Here is a 15,745-nt window from a genome sequence, read left to right on the forward strand (position 1 = left end):
TCTATGTCGTCTACAGCCGATTTTCGATCCACAATGCGACGTCACGATATTGACCTGGTTAAAGTTTCAAAACTTGAACAGTCGCATAAGGTCTGTGGGCGCACTGACGTCTTTCTCATAAGACACGAGCTGACCCTGCAAACTTTGCTTTGCCATATAGATTATTATTAAATTGCTATAAAATAATAGGGGTTGATTAAAAAAGGGTCAAAAGTTAGGATATGTATTTTTGATAAGAAAATAAAAACAAAAATATTGACCAATAAATTAAAATTTAGGGTGGACAGCGATTCTCAGACCTGCATAATATACTCCCAAAATTTCATGAGTATCGGTCAAGACGTTTCGGAGGAGTACGGGAATGAACATCGTGACACGAGACATTTTTATATTTGTGATTATAGATAACCATTTCAACTGCCTTGCAGAGATTTCTAGTGGCACGATACTAAAAAAAACAAATTGCGGCTCTATTAGCTCTATATAATGCAATGTACTAACTTTTACTATTAAAAATACGGATGAACAGTCTAAGTCCCTGCATCGGCTATCGTAAATCGCAAGAAACTGAATCGAAAGAATGAGATAATGAGAAACGAAATAAAACATACCGATTACGTTTACAGGCCATCACGTGAATTAATTATTTTTGCTTATGTAAGTTACACGGCCAAAGAAAAAGCTCGCTTTCTCTGACTGAAATTTGAATTTGGAGCATCTGCATATTAGTAATCACCAATGGCAACCCTAATCATATAATTTAAGGTTTTTGTTAGATACAAAATATTTAAAAAAAGCTCCGTGAAATAAAATTAAGGTATTTCGCTTTTCTGACGCGTTGTGTATAATATCTTACTAACATATAAAAATATCGTCGATCTCTAGGCTATTTGATACCCAATCCCAGTATTGCGAGATCCCGTATTGCCGATATCCCGCATTATAGGCATCCCGCAGTATTGTTATCCTTCGCAATAAATAATTTCAGATACCGTTAATATCTAGATTGCAAATTGGGTGTGTGACACTGCAGGATTGGAAAATCTATTTTTTTTGCGGTAGCGTTTACATACTGTGACGTAGGCTAAGGTCTAATTGGCATTGCACTGGCAACTAATAGGAGCTGGCAACACTGTACTTGATAACTGTGCGAATGGGTTGCTTGCTGTCATCTTAGCGGGAATTGAAATAATAAATTTCCGTGATTACTTATAACTAAGAAATAAATATCTCTCAATAAGTTCTGTCCTGCTATAAAATACTAAATCAAAATGTTTGAGTGGGCGTACAGTGGTGCAAATAAAGCTGTACCTAGAAACGTGGGCCCAGAATGTGCCTATTATTTATCGCATAGAAGGCAAATTATTGAAACCATAATTGTGATATCAATTTGTGTTTATATTTCGGTAAGTATCAGGAAGTTTATCATTGTATAATTTATATTTTTTATGCCCGTCTGAATTTTCAAGCGACACAAGTGTTAAATGTGTAAGAAGTTTTGCATATTAGATTTAATTGAATTAGTATAAAATGGCTTAATCGCTTACAATAAAATTTTTAATGGGAAAATCATTACAGATCAAGACATTCCCCAAATTAAGTATACCTCAAGATACAAACTATGTGAAAAGTGACAGAGGTGGTAAGAGATTATTGGTAATTCTTCTGACTCTGCTGTGGGGAATGGAAATAGGATTTAAATTTGCTTCACGCACAGTTATCTATTTGCTGAATCCTTGTCATGTCACAACTTTGATGCAAGTGAGTAATATTATAATAGTTTGTTTCATGACTCTTTCACTCAATTTATTAGAAATAAAAAAAACCTCTATTGATGTGTAACTTTTGTTGTGAAAGCTTTTAAGTAATGGAGGTACACACATAAGTTGCTGTTTGTTGACACTGCTGTTTCAAAATTATACAAATATTTTTTAACACTACCTAATACATTTACTAACAAATGATTTGGCAATTATTCTATTATTTTACAACATATTAATTTACACAGTTAATTAATATTTTAAATATTAACACTTGACAAGTTAAACTGTAATTATAATAAAAAAGTATAAAACTGAATTACACATAAAAAAAGTAATTTGTATTATATTTTTTTGGTAAAGGTGATTTTGTTGCTTAAAGTGTTTAAAGTAAATCTGATCAGCATAACAATATTTTGCAATGTTTCTAAACTGCTATCATGAAACAGGATTTCTATTAAAGTATTTACATATTCCTTTCATTTTAGATCTACCTATTAGCTGCACCACCAAGTAAAACTGTTACGGCTTTGTTTCGTATACATTTGAATTTATTAAATGGACCTCTACTAGCATTTCTATTTCCAGAAACAGCTTCAAGAAAGGTAAACAATTTTAGTCATGGATTTATTAATTGTTTTGTACAAAACCCATAATGTTCTGTTACAATGTTTTCAGATTTTTGCTGAAGCTGCATTGTATTGGCTTCAACATGGAATGATGTTTGTCATACCATATTATCTATTGAGGATTGGCGGTACGTTTAATGTTACACAAACATATATTTTTACACTTAATATTATTTGTTAATTTTATTGACATATGATATCTTTTTTCTAGGTGCTTATAATATAGAACCATTTTGGGATTTTAATTGGGCAATATTCAGTTATTGTCTAAACTTGTTATACCACTTTGTTGTGTTACAAGTTATTGCTATTGTAAGTTGTTGTTTTCGTTTTTATTATAGATCACATTCATAACATTTTAAAATATTCTATAAATCAATTTCTGCTAGTTGTAAACATCTGGATTTCATCTTTATTACTAAAACAGATCAACTCTAGAGTATCTAACACTAAGCACAAAATATTTTGATTATAAGTAAAAGTAAATAAATGAGATAATCATTATTTAAACATTGCCTACTTGTAATACAGGCCTCTTTATGCCCAGTTAGCACAATACAAGTTACTAAGTAACAGACATGCAAGTTAACACAGCCAGTAACTCCACTTTTGTGATAAACTTATAGAATTATACATATATTATTTAAATCTCAAATTAATAGGCACCATAAATATTTAGTTCAGTGGGATGTCTATTACTCTATGATAAATAGCAGAGTGGTTTACCCATTTGTGACTCGAGTGTTACACGTACTACGATCATTGGCAACTTACCAGTTATGGTATGAAGCTCGGTGCGTGTCTTAGAAAAATAATTATCACTAGTTTTGTGACGGTTAAAAGTTCTCTCAAACCATGTCAAGACCATTATAAGTCTTAAGTAAACTCTTGAGATAGAGCTGAATCAACAAAATTAGAGATAGGAAACAATATTCAAGTGTTCATATAAATGATCTCTAAATTTCTTGAGCGAAGTATTTCATATACTTACTTAAGCTTATTTTAACAACTGCTTCAAGTTTTATTAGTAGGTATGCACTATACTGCGGCTCTTCACTCGGCTGTGCGTGATTGTGTAACAAATTAAATTAATATAAGTAGTTACTTGCGTGGACTAAGAACTACTTAATTTTTAGTAGTAAGCTAGCATGGTATCTACAGGTTAGATTCATGACTTGGTACGGCCAAATTAATTAATTATTTGCACATAAGACGTGAGCGTCATTTAGGACACTAGTAGATAAAACTTGGCCCCTTTGCGCGCCAGCAGTTAACGGTGGGAGCGACTAGTCGCACGGCTTACAGTTATACAGTTTAATATGCGACCGCCTGTGATTGTACGTAATTAACTGCTATACATATATTTTCAGGCCGCTACATATTAAACTGAAATCGCTAGGCTAGCCGCCCCGCGATTAGCCGCTAGTGCGTAGGGGTGCTAAATAAAGCTAAATTTCAGCGGTCCAAAGAGTCATAGGAAAATTTTAATGCAATTTGTTTTTTCTTCGCAATATACTAGGTATATAGTTTTTCAAACAAATAAAAATTGCTTGTACCTAAAGTAGGTAATTTCGTGGAGTCATCTTTCTAAAGTAGCCACCTTAAAAATTTGAATCAAATATAAATAATTTATTAACATTGAAAACGTCTTTGTTCTGATTGTTTTTGTTTAATTTATTTTCGATATCATTGTCACTGTAGGTAAGAATAAGTACCTATCTTTATTTTATCGGAAATATCTGGGTTAATGTGAATCGTTAGAATGAAGAGCTAATAGAATAATGTTACCTAAACATAGAGCATTCTACAGTTACAATCTATTTTGGTTAATTTCCAACAGCAGCTACCTATAGGATTATTTTCTTATCAAAATAATACTATAAGTAGGGTACATTGTTGTGGTGAAACACTCAATAAGTAAGCACAAACGCTTATAACGAAGTGAAGAGTCGCCATAGCGTAGGTGAGACTAGCAGTGATCAATACGTAGGTATAGTATGCAGGTATACAAATATGAAATGCGATTTTGCCGATGTTCCTTATCCGGTAGATCAGGAAATCGTTTTTGCATCGGACATATAGTAGGATGCAGGAGACAAAAAGTGAATTTATTATGAACCGCGTCGAGTGCAAAATGTAAGCTTTTTGAAGATCTTGCTGCGTCATTATATTAGCTGCTGAAACCTAAGCAAACAAATGTGATCAACATCAATCAAAAGACCGATTTGGATCTTTTAATTGCTTGAATAAGACCGGAACCCCGAAAGAAGCGGCATATTTTCCCATCTTATGGGCTAAACAGCTTAGTGACTCGTTCAAAGCACTCAGTTAGAAAGGTTTACCTTACGTGGCTTAATCTTATTTCCATCGATAAGGTGACGCACGTAATGAATAGTTCTTTGGTACCTTCAAAAAGTCATCAATATTTTTTTTGCTTCGTTTTAAAGTCATACGTAAGTTAGAAGATAAAAGTGAACGATTATCGGTCTAATTTCACAATTTCTTAATGATGGGGATAGTATATTAAAGCAATGGAACATTATCTTTCTTCGAATAAAGCACTTTTATTTTTCTTTTAATTTTAACATGTCTCCTTTTTGAAAAAACAAATCTGCATTCCATACTTGGACGTCTGCTACTATTCAAATAGGTATATAACCTTGGCTTTCTACTTATTTAATAGGGATGCGAACTTCATAACGTACCAAACAAAGCTTTAATCGGTCCGTCTTGTCGTAGAATGCATGTGGTTACGTTACACACATGTGACGTCACCCTTACGGATGTATATCTGTAAACGATTAACTCTTTCCATTGAATTTTGATTTTTAAAGCTTTATGAGCTTATTGTTTTTGTCGCACTCGACTAAATAGGTTGAAATAACAGTCCGCATCCCTGTTTCATAATCAATTCATTCAATATTAGGCTTGTAGCAAACGTGTCGTATCGACTCGTAAATGAATCGTCTCCGTATTTGTTAGAACGCTTCGGTATGCTTCTTACGAAATTTCCTTATTACAAGGCGCACTAATTAGCATCATAACGGCAACGTCTCAAAATAAACTTGTAGCGTGTACCACTCGCCATTTTAGCGGTTCGACTAGTTTTCACCGCGCTTACGTATAATATTTCAGTCTACCCGCTTACATCTATTCGTCACCGTGCTTACGACTCTAGATAGTCACTCTTTTGTCTACATCGCACTGCATAAGAATATTGCCTGTAAGTCGCCCGCTAGCAACGACGCCTAGTCGTCCACCCGTGTCGAGTTGTAAGCACGGAGTCACCTAGCTGTAGTCTACGTGCCGACGCTGCTAATCCGCATTGGTTACGGTATGCTTCTGCAACGCCTAACTGATGAGGACGGAAAGGCGATACGTTTCCGAGTGGACATAGTATGCTACGACCCTCAATATATGCTTAACTTAGTTTATTACAATCATGAGCGCTTAATAATTCTTATTTTGGTAATGTTAAATGTAATAATTACCTAAATTTGTTGTTTCAGCCTGCTCAAGTAAATTTGAATCATATGCTGTGTCCAGCCATACTGGATCCATTTGAAGGTCCATGGTATAGAGTTGCAGCAGTCACTCACCAGGCACTTTTGTGTCCTTTACTTTGTAAAGTATACTGTCTAGTTGCTGAATTCTGCCTTACTAAGTTCCCGCCAACGAAAGTGAAGCCTCAAATGAAAGATTCTCTTTTGGACAATTACGATGTGGACGAGTCAATTCAACGCCACCACGTGGACTAGTATATATGGAATGATATGAAATATCTTCACGGCTGTAATCCCTCTCAGGGTAGGTAGATCTGTAATATAAATTGCCTTTTGAGTTAGAGAACAATATTTCATCGCGTCCATTTGTTTTTGGTGGTTATTATAGTATTAAGATTAAAATTTAAAATTATTATACTTAGATTATGAAAAGGTTCTGCTAAGATTTTTGTGACGACATTCGTTGATATGGATTAATTGATTATGAAATTAATAAAAAGTAATAACACATAAAAAGCAGCACCGCTCGGCATAGGCATGGTAAAAATATTTTTTCTCAAGAAGTGTGGTAGAATTTTAAACTCTACGAATTCTTTCTGGCGTCTAATTTCACCTATATACGAGCTGCACTAATATCGTATCTTCAAGCAGAGGTAGGCCTAGATAAAATAGAATTGCTTAGTTCTCAGGCAACATGTGTTATTTCTATCTAGTTCTTAACCTATCCCTGTCTAAAGGTAAGATATTAGAACTGACTGCTTGGCGTAGATTTCCCTTAGCAATTCTCCCTCCGACCGGAAAGCAGCTGTCGGAACCAGCAATTGCTATCAGTTGATACTAGAACGAAAACTGTTCTAAAAGTTGAGAACGATTGCTGGCGCAGTTGACAGTGATATAGACTGCTTAAACTATCCGTTCATGTATTTTGTTGACAAAATCTAGTCATTATAGAAACCTTCACTAGATTAGTGTGAGTATTACTTATAACCGATGATCGGAATCAGGGGAGTTAATTGTCTGTTTATACTTTATGGAGTACCTTATATCTTGATTTGATTACATTTTCTTTTTTTATCAATTTGTTCCCCCTTTATTTGGACCATTTACCACGTTTACAAGACAAGCGTTCACCGCGTGTTTTGTTAACGCGTATACAACTACAGATATTTTATTCAGACCGTACAAGTGCTAACGTGTTAACTAGGAAAAATGTTTGTACCTACTTAGTTGTAAACGCGCGATCAACGCTTGTCATGTGAATGGGCTCTTCTGGTCAAGCACTCTTTGCTGTACTTAAGCAGAGCATTCATTTAGTTAGGTACATACAATTTGACTGTCAAGTTTTCAACCATTTTCTGTGATGATTCGACCACGTCTTTTTTTTAAACTAGTTTGTATTCCTTTTCGTGCTTTTACAAATGATATGTGTAATAGAATTGGTGAATTATACACCAACAAGTAAACTGAATATAATTAGTTGAACATTCGATATCATAATCGCGGTGCATTCTTACATAGCCCCTAAACGAATACCTAAGCGGCTTAAGTGTCCCACACACATTTTAAAAATGTACAATATCCTTACGCCAGTTATAGGTGTCTTATACCATCAACACTACTGGTTGTTTTTCAACTTAGTGAGTGATTAATTCGCATTCAATCTAAACTACCAACGTTAATAACACAGAATCAAGTTAACTCTTCTCATTCGATTATTGGTTATATGAAAACGAAACTATTTAGAAGGTAACTTAGCTTAAGATCATAGGCAATATCTACAGATTTTATGGAGACGTACCTAATAAGTAAGTATTATATTATAATAGCGCCTACGAAATCGGGTTTAACGATTTCAAGTCATACAACCCCAAAGGATATGAATATAATGCGGCCTTTCAAAATATTAGTTTATTATATAATGACTTAAGACAATTTATTACATAAGGTAATAAAAAGTGCAAATTGTATCATGCCGCATTGCGTTTGAACAATTACACTACGTGTATTATAGTTAATACATGCATGTTAAAGTTAGTGCACTAGCTAGAGGCTACTTTTCCGATGGAGCGAAATCCCGTTTCGCCTAGCCCCAGAAAGGATTGGGACAAATTATTCGATTTTGACCACACGGTGGTATATACTAGGCACTTTAATTTAGTAAATTCCTAAAATTTAAAATACTTAGTTACGGCCTTGGCTCTACTACCTACGCTCCCGTGCCGTTCACACTGTACCTTTTAAAAAGGTTTGTGTATACCTTATTTTGTGGACCTTATTTTTCGTTAGATTTTGTTTTTTTTACATTTGGATTTTTGGCGCCCAATTAGAGTGACTGGTTCGTTCACTACTCATCTGGGTAAAAAAAAAACTAGATCGACTAGATGTAGGACATAGGTACATTAAAAGTGAATCTACTGAAGGGTATGCCTATCGTCTCGCAATTTAGAATTTTAAATAAAGAAAACTACATACCTAATATCATATTTTCGGAAATCGTAAAGGATACGACGGCAGGCGTAGATTTTTATTCTTTACGTTCCTCACTTTCTTGTCACTATTCACTATCTATCATATACGTTCCTTTAAGAAATTTCAATTCTTTACACAAGTTTACCTACCTACTGAAAATAAGGCGGTAAGTACAAAAGGTACAAATGTATCACTTAGGTAGTTATACGTTTTAGTAGCGTTATTTCGATTATATTTTCACCTAATGTTACCATTTATGTGCAAATTGACGGTTTAAGAAAATTATTATACTTATTTCGGCGCCAAATGTCGGTATCGCCACTTATGCATAATCCCACAAGTACCTACATAAACAGCAAAGGGGGAGTTTTTCTGAAGCCGCTAGCTTCCGAAGAAGCAATTAATATAATCAGTATCTATGAGTATTTTTTGTATGCTTTAAGATATTGTCCTATAACACTAATAGTCCCTGCAAATGGCAAAATAGTAGATATACAATTTACAAGGACGTACGTCGAAGGTACGTCATAGTATTATTCATTGGGTGATATCATAATTGCACTATATTTGCACAGACTTAATGATTAGGGACATTTATTATTAAATCGTTAAGCGTTGAACGTGCTATTATTATTGTATTGACTAATGTATATTCATTGAATTACTGAGAAACATTTCAATAGGTATGTCTACACTGTGCCTCTTCAACTTCAATCAACTGTCGTTGTCACTTGTCTATCTTGAATTTTTACGTTAAGCGTACATAATCGTTTTGTCACTAGTAACAAGAGTGAGTAGACTTATTATCAATAGTATGGTAGCAACTAAAAAAAGTAAGTAGGTATATTGAATAGGTACTGTAGCAGCCTTGCCAAAAGAGGTAGAGGTTGTGAATTTCTCGAGCAGGCGAAACACAAGCGAAAATATTTATTCGAAAGCAAAACGGAAGTATGGGTAAAATGGAAAAGTCGTGATTGCCTAATTTTATACTTAAAATAACTATCTCAAATCATTTTGCAAACAGTCTGAGACAGCTCCGGCAGTAAAGTCTGGCGGCCCTAGAATCTCATTATTTTCGTACCTTTACTTTGATGGTCTTTTAGTTGTCTCTAAAGAATCTCGTATTTGCGTCACTGGGTATTCTAGGTCTAAGGTAAAAAAACAATTTTTCGCACGCTATGACGAAACGCAATACTCGTATTGTAAATGTCAATATCGTTTACCTTGCAAGCAGAACTAAGGGTATTTGCTAGAGCGCCATAAAAATAAGTTTTGCTTAACCACTAAGTAGTTTGTACTGGTATATGAATCTCATCGATTTCTAAATTACCTACGTTAGAAGTGACTTTAAAATGTAGGTTGCAAATTTTGATTTCAAAATGCAATGATTTTCTTTAGTCCTATGGCGATTTCCACTAGGTTTATTAATAAGTATCCGATATATAAAGTGACTGCAAATATATGTTAACAACTTACAAAATTAAAGCTAACTAACACATTTAAAATTTAAAAAAATGTCTATCTGACCGTAAATGTTATTTCTTTTTCATCTTCCGCTATCTCGTAGTGAAGTGTGACACACCTCGTTGAAATTAATATGAAAAAGGCACAGCGTGGTCATAGCCAATCATTTAATGAATATTTAATGTTAATAGTCAAATGTGACTTGCTAGGGTAAGTATAGTTTACAAGTAAACGCTACTCTATTATTATGGGTATATATGTAACTGTATAACCTAGAACTAAGTATGGTAAATCGTAAGAATTTCGAATAAGTAAGACCTAAGATTGGGATGGGATTCCTCAGCAGTCGCTGGCTAAGCTTAGGTTTTATCGCAAATCATTCGGATTTACCAGAGTTTGGGCTTTTACAGTAACACATATATTTTTAAATAGCTACTCCTATTACTGGTTAAATAAGACACCAAAGGTAAATCTTTATGCAATAAAGTAAGATACTAAGTTCAAGGAAATGTATTGCTAAAATAAAACAATAAAGTATAAATAAATAACAAAAGTCTTTTATTATTACTAACAGAAATATACAAATACATGTATGTATCTTTACTTATAATACACGTACACCAAGCGACAAGCAAAATATCAAATTGTACCTAAATATGAAACAGCGTTAAATACTACAGCAGGATAATTTGATAATGTTGCTATTAGCTCATAACATATTACACTAGTTTAAAGTAAGTATGTGGTACTTCAGCTAACTTGTTTCCTGTTTCTCTGTAGATACCTACACACTTTATAACCAGGTAAACAGCCTACAAAATTTTGTGTAAAAACACATAAAATAGTCGGTAGCGGTGGCTGCTGATTGCGAGGTCGCGGGTTCGATTCCCATGCAGAGTACTATTGGTCTTTTTCAAATTTATATTAGATAGTAGGTAGTCCAGCAGTAGTATGCTGGTCCCCTACTACATGCGAAAGACATTGGCGTAACGTGGGTTACGCCAATGTTATTGTATATATCATACACTTCTGCCTACAGCTTTGGGTATAACAAGCGTGATATCATGAATGTATGTTATAACCTTAAAAATAATGAATTAAGTTGGGTATATCTAACAGACGACCGTCATGTTTAATGTATAATAGAATACGGGAATTAACGCGAACACGCATTTTACCTTAAAATGCCTAACGTTTCGGCGCAGGTTGCATTCGCCGTGGTCCCAGGCGTAGTCTGCCTGAGACGACCGTCAGCTTCATAAGCCTAAGTGACACTGGTCTTCTACATTGTGAAACCCTAAGTTGCAAACCTCCGCTAGCCGCGAACCTTGCATATAAGGCTCTCTACAAAGTTGTTGGACTAGTGGAAGTAAAATCCCGACAAAAACTGAAGGTTTAGCCAAAGCTGTTCGATAGCTAGTTCAAATGGATACCAAGTTTAGTGTAGTTACTGGAGAATATGAATATAATTTACTCCTAGTAGGTAGCGGTTATACTGAAACCTATGATTAGACCTGGCATGTTTATGTTAAAACGTGTTATCATTGTGCCCGATAGTTTTGAGTTATGATTGGGTAATAAAATAACAAATTAAGAACCTCCTCCTTTTAAAGCCGTTTAGTAAATGGTTTTAAATGGGTCGTGTAAGAATACACATGGTAGGTACTGCTTGCTAATTCTCTGAACGGTTTGAGACGCTGCCGCGTGATAAATAAAATTACCTACCCATTCTATCCTATTCTTGGTTTCTAAGGGTTTACACTGAAAAAGATTAAGAAAGGATTCACTACGACATAGTGACAAGGTATAATAATATGTCCATCAATCAAAACAGCCGTTATGCTAAAAATACTTTTTTTTTAATTTTAAAAATATTTAATTTACCTGTAGTTCATTAAAAGATTTAAAGTCTATAGGTAACAATACTGCGCGTTTGTATAATTGGACAAGTAAATAATAAATTCTCAATTGCTCTAAAACTTGGCAAACCCCTTTCGTAGCTCATGTGTCCATCATCTTACCAATCCGCAGCAAGCAGTTTGCAGACAACGATAATGGTTTAAAATATCTATGGAGTAACAAATTTATAATCGGGTACAAATCTGTATTTTTTTAATAATATGTATAATTTAACAGCAGTCAAATAAATCTAACTTAACACGCATGGCAAAATATTAAAATATGTAAGTAATCGATTTGTCATGTACATAACTAAGTGTTAAAACATTTTTTACATTTATTTGTAAATGGTAATAAATGGTACACAGGCAATTCATTTAGAGAAGTTAATTTTAGTAAGCTGATCATACTAAATTTTTTTAGGTACAATATAAATAAATCATGAGATCGCGGTCGTTGCCCACTCATTAACAAAAAAATAAGTAATTGTCCATTACAAGGGCAAACAATGTGAATAAATTAGGTACTTTCATGGATATTAGGTATACAATACGTTCATAATTAAATATATCTATCTAAATCATAGGTTCACAACGTTTTATCGACTACCGCCGAGCCGTCTTGTTCACGAGGCAAAAAATATTTCAGCGCCCCATTCAAAAGTAATAGCTTTTGTCTTATTCATCATTTGTTTATGGACCTGCTACTGAAAGAAAGTTACAGCTTCCCCTAGAAAGTTACAGCTGCCATAAGGGACAATAACGCCCTCGCTGCAACCTATGATCTAAATAGTTAAACGGGTATTTCTAAATCTTAAATTTCAATTGTATTGTTTTTTTATTATAAAAAAGTGGTACTCAATACTGAAATATACTTTTACAAGCCGCTAGCGTATAAAAAGCAGGGTGTGGCTATGTATGTACTTATTTACCTTATGGAATCATATTATTGCGGGACGGGTAAAACGGCCTTTATTTCATCTTAATATGTGCCTGTAGATATTTTATATATTATAATTTGACCAATAGTTAATTCACACTCTGTGAAGCAAAAAGTGCAGGTGTGAAGTGGATAGTCGAAAAGTTAGTGTTATATGGTGATGGTGATGGTAGGTTAAAGGTCATGATTGATAGTCTTTCTACATTTCATCATGGTAGGATAAGAATTTGAAACCACGAAATACGATACATATTTTTGCTCTTGACTGTACATACATGTAAGTTTACTAATTAAGTTCTGTCGCATTAGCTATTCAAAAGTTTTCAAGCAATTTAGCATGACCAAAGTTGGCATCAAAGCTGTATCGAGTGTTCGACAATAAAATAATCGCAGAATTTTTGACTATTACGAGACACGAATAAATGATGATAAATCTTATAATTCCCTTTACTCATCGGAATTTTTACAATAATATTGTTATATGCCCTACAAATGAATTATACTTACATCAATTATTTTAACAATATATTAATTTAGGTATAAAATATTTATACAGATAGATTTTAGGTAGTTAAAAACGTGAGAGAGGTTACGTAAGTGATTATTATTTTCCTATACAAAATAAATAAACTTATTGATAACGTGGCTTTTAAAAATACGCAATAACTATGTGTGTTTATTGCAGGTTCAAAAGTGTGTCAGGTCATGGTATGTTATGTGAGGAGAAAATAGAGCAGCAAAACAAATATCTATTAAAGCTATAAGTGTGCATACTATTATGAATTTAAAATAAATGCTCAGAGATGAATACCTACTCGAAATTCACACTTAAAATGAAAACTATTACTTGACACATGCACTTCTGACCTGCATTATGAAATGATCATTAGTCTCAAAGCTGATGCTAAGTAAATCTACTATCAAGGTAAACGGAACTTTGTGTGATAACTTTTTATAATTGACTGTAATCAGCTAAGAAATTTAAACTGTTATTAAATAGCCTTGAATAAAGTTGTAGGCAAATACTGATAGCCTCGGAACCATAATTTTATCACATTATTGCATTTTGACTAGAAATTGTTTATTTTCTAGACACATCAATTAACTATCAGCCATCCACAGGTGGACCCAAGTAAACCATAGAAACTTCAGTGTTACCATATACAGCTGATACTGTTGGGTAAAGTTTTTTTTTATTTGGAAGGCCTGTAAACAAAAAACAAATATTTTAGTTTCTCTTTATTGTCAGTGACCTAAGATTACTAAATTAAATACCGAATTATTTTATGCACACAACATATCTTGAAACTTTATTATAATTTACTATTTTAAGTATAAAAAAAACCAGTACTGTGAGTGCTTGTGGCATGCCTGTGAGTAACTTCACAAACATAATGAATGGACATATTATTATGTTATATGGACAACAAATCTGATTGCTCTTTGTCAGTATCAGTATCAACATCTGTATATCCAAATATTAAGGATAGGTACCGATAGTGGTATACAAAAGAACCAATGTCATCAAATAATTAAACAAACTATTCTCTTTTAACATGAGGGTAAGTGTATTTTAATTATTTACCTCTGAATGCAACTCCTAAAAACTCATAATTTCTTTCAAATGATAAGGTGTTGTCTTCACAATCTAGAATCACCCTGATTCGCTCACCAACCTGTAATGTACATGCAATATAAATGTTTTAAAAGAACTATTTATATTTTCTCTATTGCTACTCCTTTACTATATTTATTATTGATTTGATATAATTGAATAGTATTAAATGTATCATTTACAAGTATGGGTGATTCTTACCTGATATTTAGGACAATTGTTCAACAAAGGGTAATGTCCTTGAGTATCACCATTGTGCAACAAATTATTATCAACTAAATTCCAGCCCCAACTTTGTTCATCTGAACCCAATAATCCAACATATCCTTGGCATTGTAATGGAGCCTCCTTAGTTGAAATACCTACCACAGCTACAGTACCCAAAGGTCCCTCCCATATTACTTCCCAAGCATGTCTTCCATGATGAAAGCCAATTTTTGCTCTACATGCATCTGTACTTTGTGCAACAGGATTTCTGAAATGTAAGTGCTATTATCTAAATTCTTATTTAAACAATAAAAAATTAATAAACACTCTAACTTTATTTTGTGCTTGGCTACCTGTGTAATGTAAAACCATTAGGTTTAACATATATGTTTCTTGAGCAGTCATGTGGGTTCCATGAATGGAAAAATGCTCTTAATTTTGATTTATATGTAGTAACAGTAGAAAGTAAATCAGATTTCATTACTTCTTCAACCAATTTCTTAACACAGTGTACTCGCCATACATCATTATTTTCATCACTTAGAATCCTGTACCATCTTTTACATACAAGAGCACAATTCCGAAGATCTTTCAGACTAAGGTACGAAAATATTGCTTCCAAAATAAGATCAGGAACCTCCTCTGCTATTGCATAGTCATCGTACATATCAAACTCACTCATTTTAATAACCATTTATACGTAAAATTCTAATTTCTGTAGAACATGTTAATTGTTTTATAAATCATTGTATTTAAATTAAAAAACTTAACATTGTAGTCTTACAGATATAATAAACGTAAACATTTTGTCAATAACGTCAAATATTACAACACAACACAAGGAATTTTGTTTGCTATCTCAATTTGGTATGATTTCAGTAATCAGTGAGTTGCGAATGTTGCGATGCGAGTGCTCGCTCTTGTCACTCTTGTGTCAGTCAGACAGTCTCGCTCGCACACATCTAACTTAACTTACACGTGTGCATGTGTAGTATGACAGCAAGTGATAGTACCAATTTAGTAGAGTTTAGGTCACGGAATTACTAACGGAAAACTCGAAAATATTACACCGTGCGATTGCTCTATGATAGAATTGAAAAAAAAATATAGATACCTATTCATATTTTGCTGCTGACTTATAATCTACAAAAACACAGTAATCTAGTAGACAAACTTGTTAGACAACAAACTAGGGACCTACTTCAAATTCTTAAAATCTCTCTTATTTCTGAAACGATGGATATGAACATGTTGATAGCA

At 33.6% G+C, this 15,745-nt stretch overlaps 2 protein-coding genes across 2 annotated transcripts; one reads left to right on the forward strand and one right to left on the reverse strand.

The window, feature by feature from the left end:
* Positions 1–1,151: 1,151 nt before the first annotated feature.
* LOC142987415 (transmembrane protein 164) lies at positions 1,152–10,372 on the forward strand. The gene is made up of 6 exons (XM_076136153.1): positions 1,152–1,406; positions 1,579–1,761; positions 2,249–2,365; positions 2,439–2,517; positions 2,601–2,701; positions 5,899–10,372. The coding sequence occupies exons 1-6, from the start codon at positions 1,272–1,274 to the stop codon at positions 6,145–6,147; spliced, it is 864 nt and encodes a 287-aa protein (XP_075992268.1). The 5' UTR covers positions 1,152–1,271; the 3' UTR covers positions 6,148–10,372.
* Fsn (F-box synaptic protein) lies at positions 10,361–15,434 on the reverse strand. Its single transcript, XM_076136154.1, has 4 exons — positions 14,839–15,434; positions 14,480–14,753; positions 14,249–14,339; positions 10,361–13,869 (listed from the first exon to the last, which is right to left on the reverse strand). Exons 1-4 carry the CDS (start codon positions 15,177–15,179, stop codon positions 13,772–13,774), a joined length of 804 nt encoding a protein of 267 aa, XP_075992269.1. The 5' UTR covers positions 15,180–15,434; the 3' UTR covers positions 10,361–13,771.
* Between the last annotated feature and the right edge of the window lie 311 nt (positions 15,435–15,745).

Source organism: Anticarsia gemmatalis, chromosome 3 (assembly GCF_050436995.1).
Source record: "Anticarsia gemmatalis isolate Benzon Research Colony breed Stoneville strain chromosome 3, ilAntGemm2 primary, whole genome shotgun sequence".
In the NCBI taxonomy this organism is placed as follows: domain Eukaryota; kingdom Metazoa; phylum Arthropoda; class Insecta; order Lepidoptera; family Erebidae; genus Anticarsia; species Anticarsia gemmatalis.

Coding starts and splice junctions, on each gene's coding strand:
- LOC142987415 (XM_076136153.1), top strand. CDS start 1,272: ATGTTTGAGTGGGCGTACAGTGGTGCAAATAAAGCTGTACCTAGAAAC. Junction 1,407..1,578: donor CAATTTGTGTTTATATTTCG/GTAAGTATCAGG, acceptor AAATCATTACAG/ATCAAGACATTCCCCAAATT. Junction 2,518..2,600: donor TTATCTATTGAGGATTGGCG/GTACGTTTAATG, acceptor TCTTTTTTCTAG/GTGCTTATAATATAGAACCA.
- Fsn (XM_076136154.1), bottom strand. CDS start 15,179: ATGGTTATTAAAATGAGTGAGTTTGATATGTACGATGACTATGCAATA. Junction 14,754..14,838: donor AATGGTTTTACATTACACAG/GTAGCCAAGCAC, acceptor CTTACATTTCAG/AAATCCTGTTGCACAAAGTA. Junction 13,870..14,248: donor TTTAGGAGTTGCATTCAGAG/GTAAATAATTAA, acceptor TTTTGTTTACAG/GCCTTCCAAATAAAAAAAAA.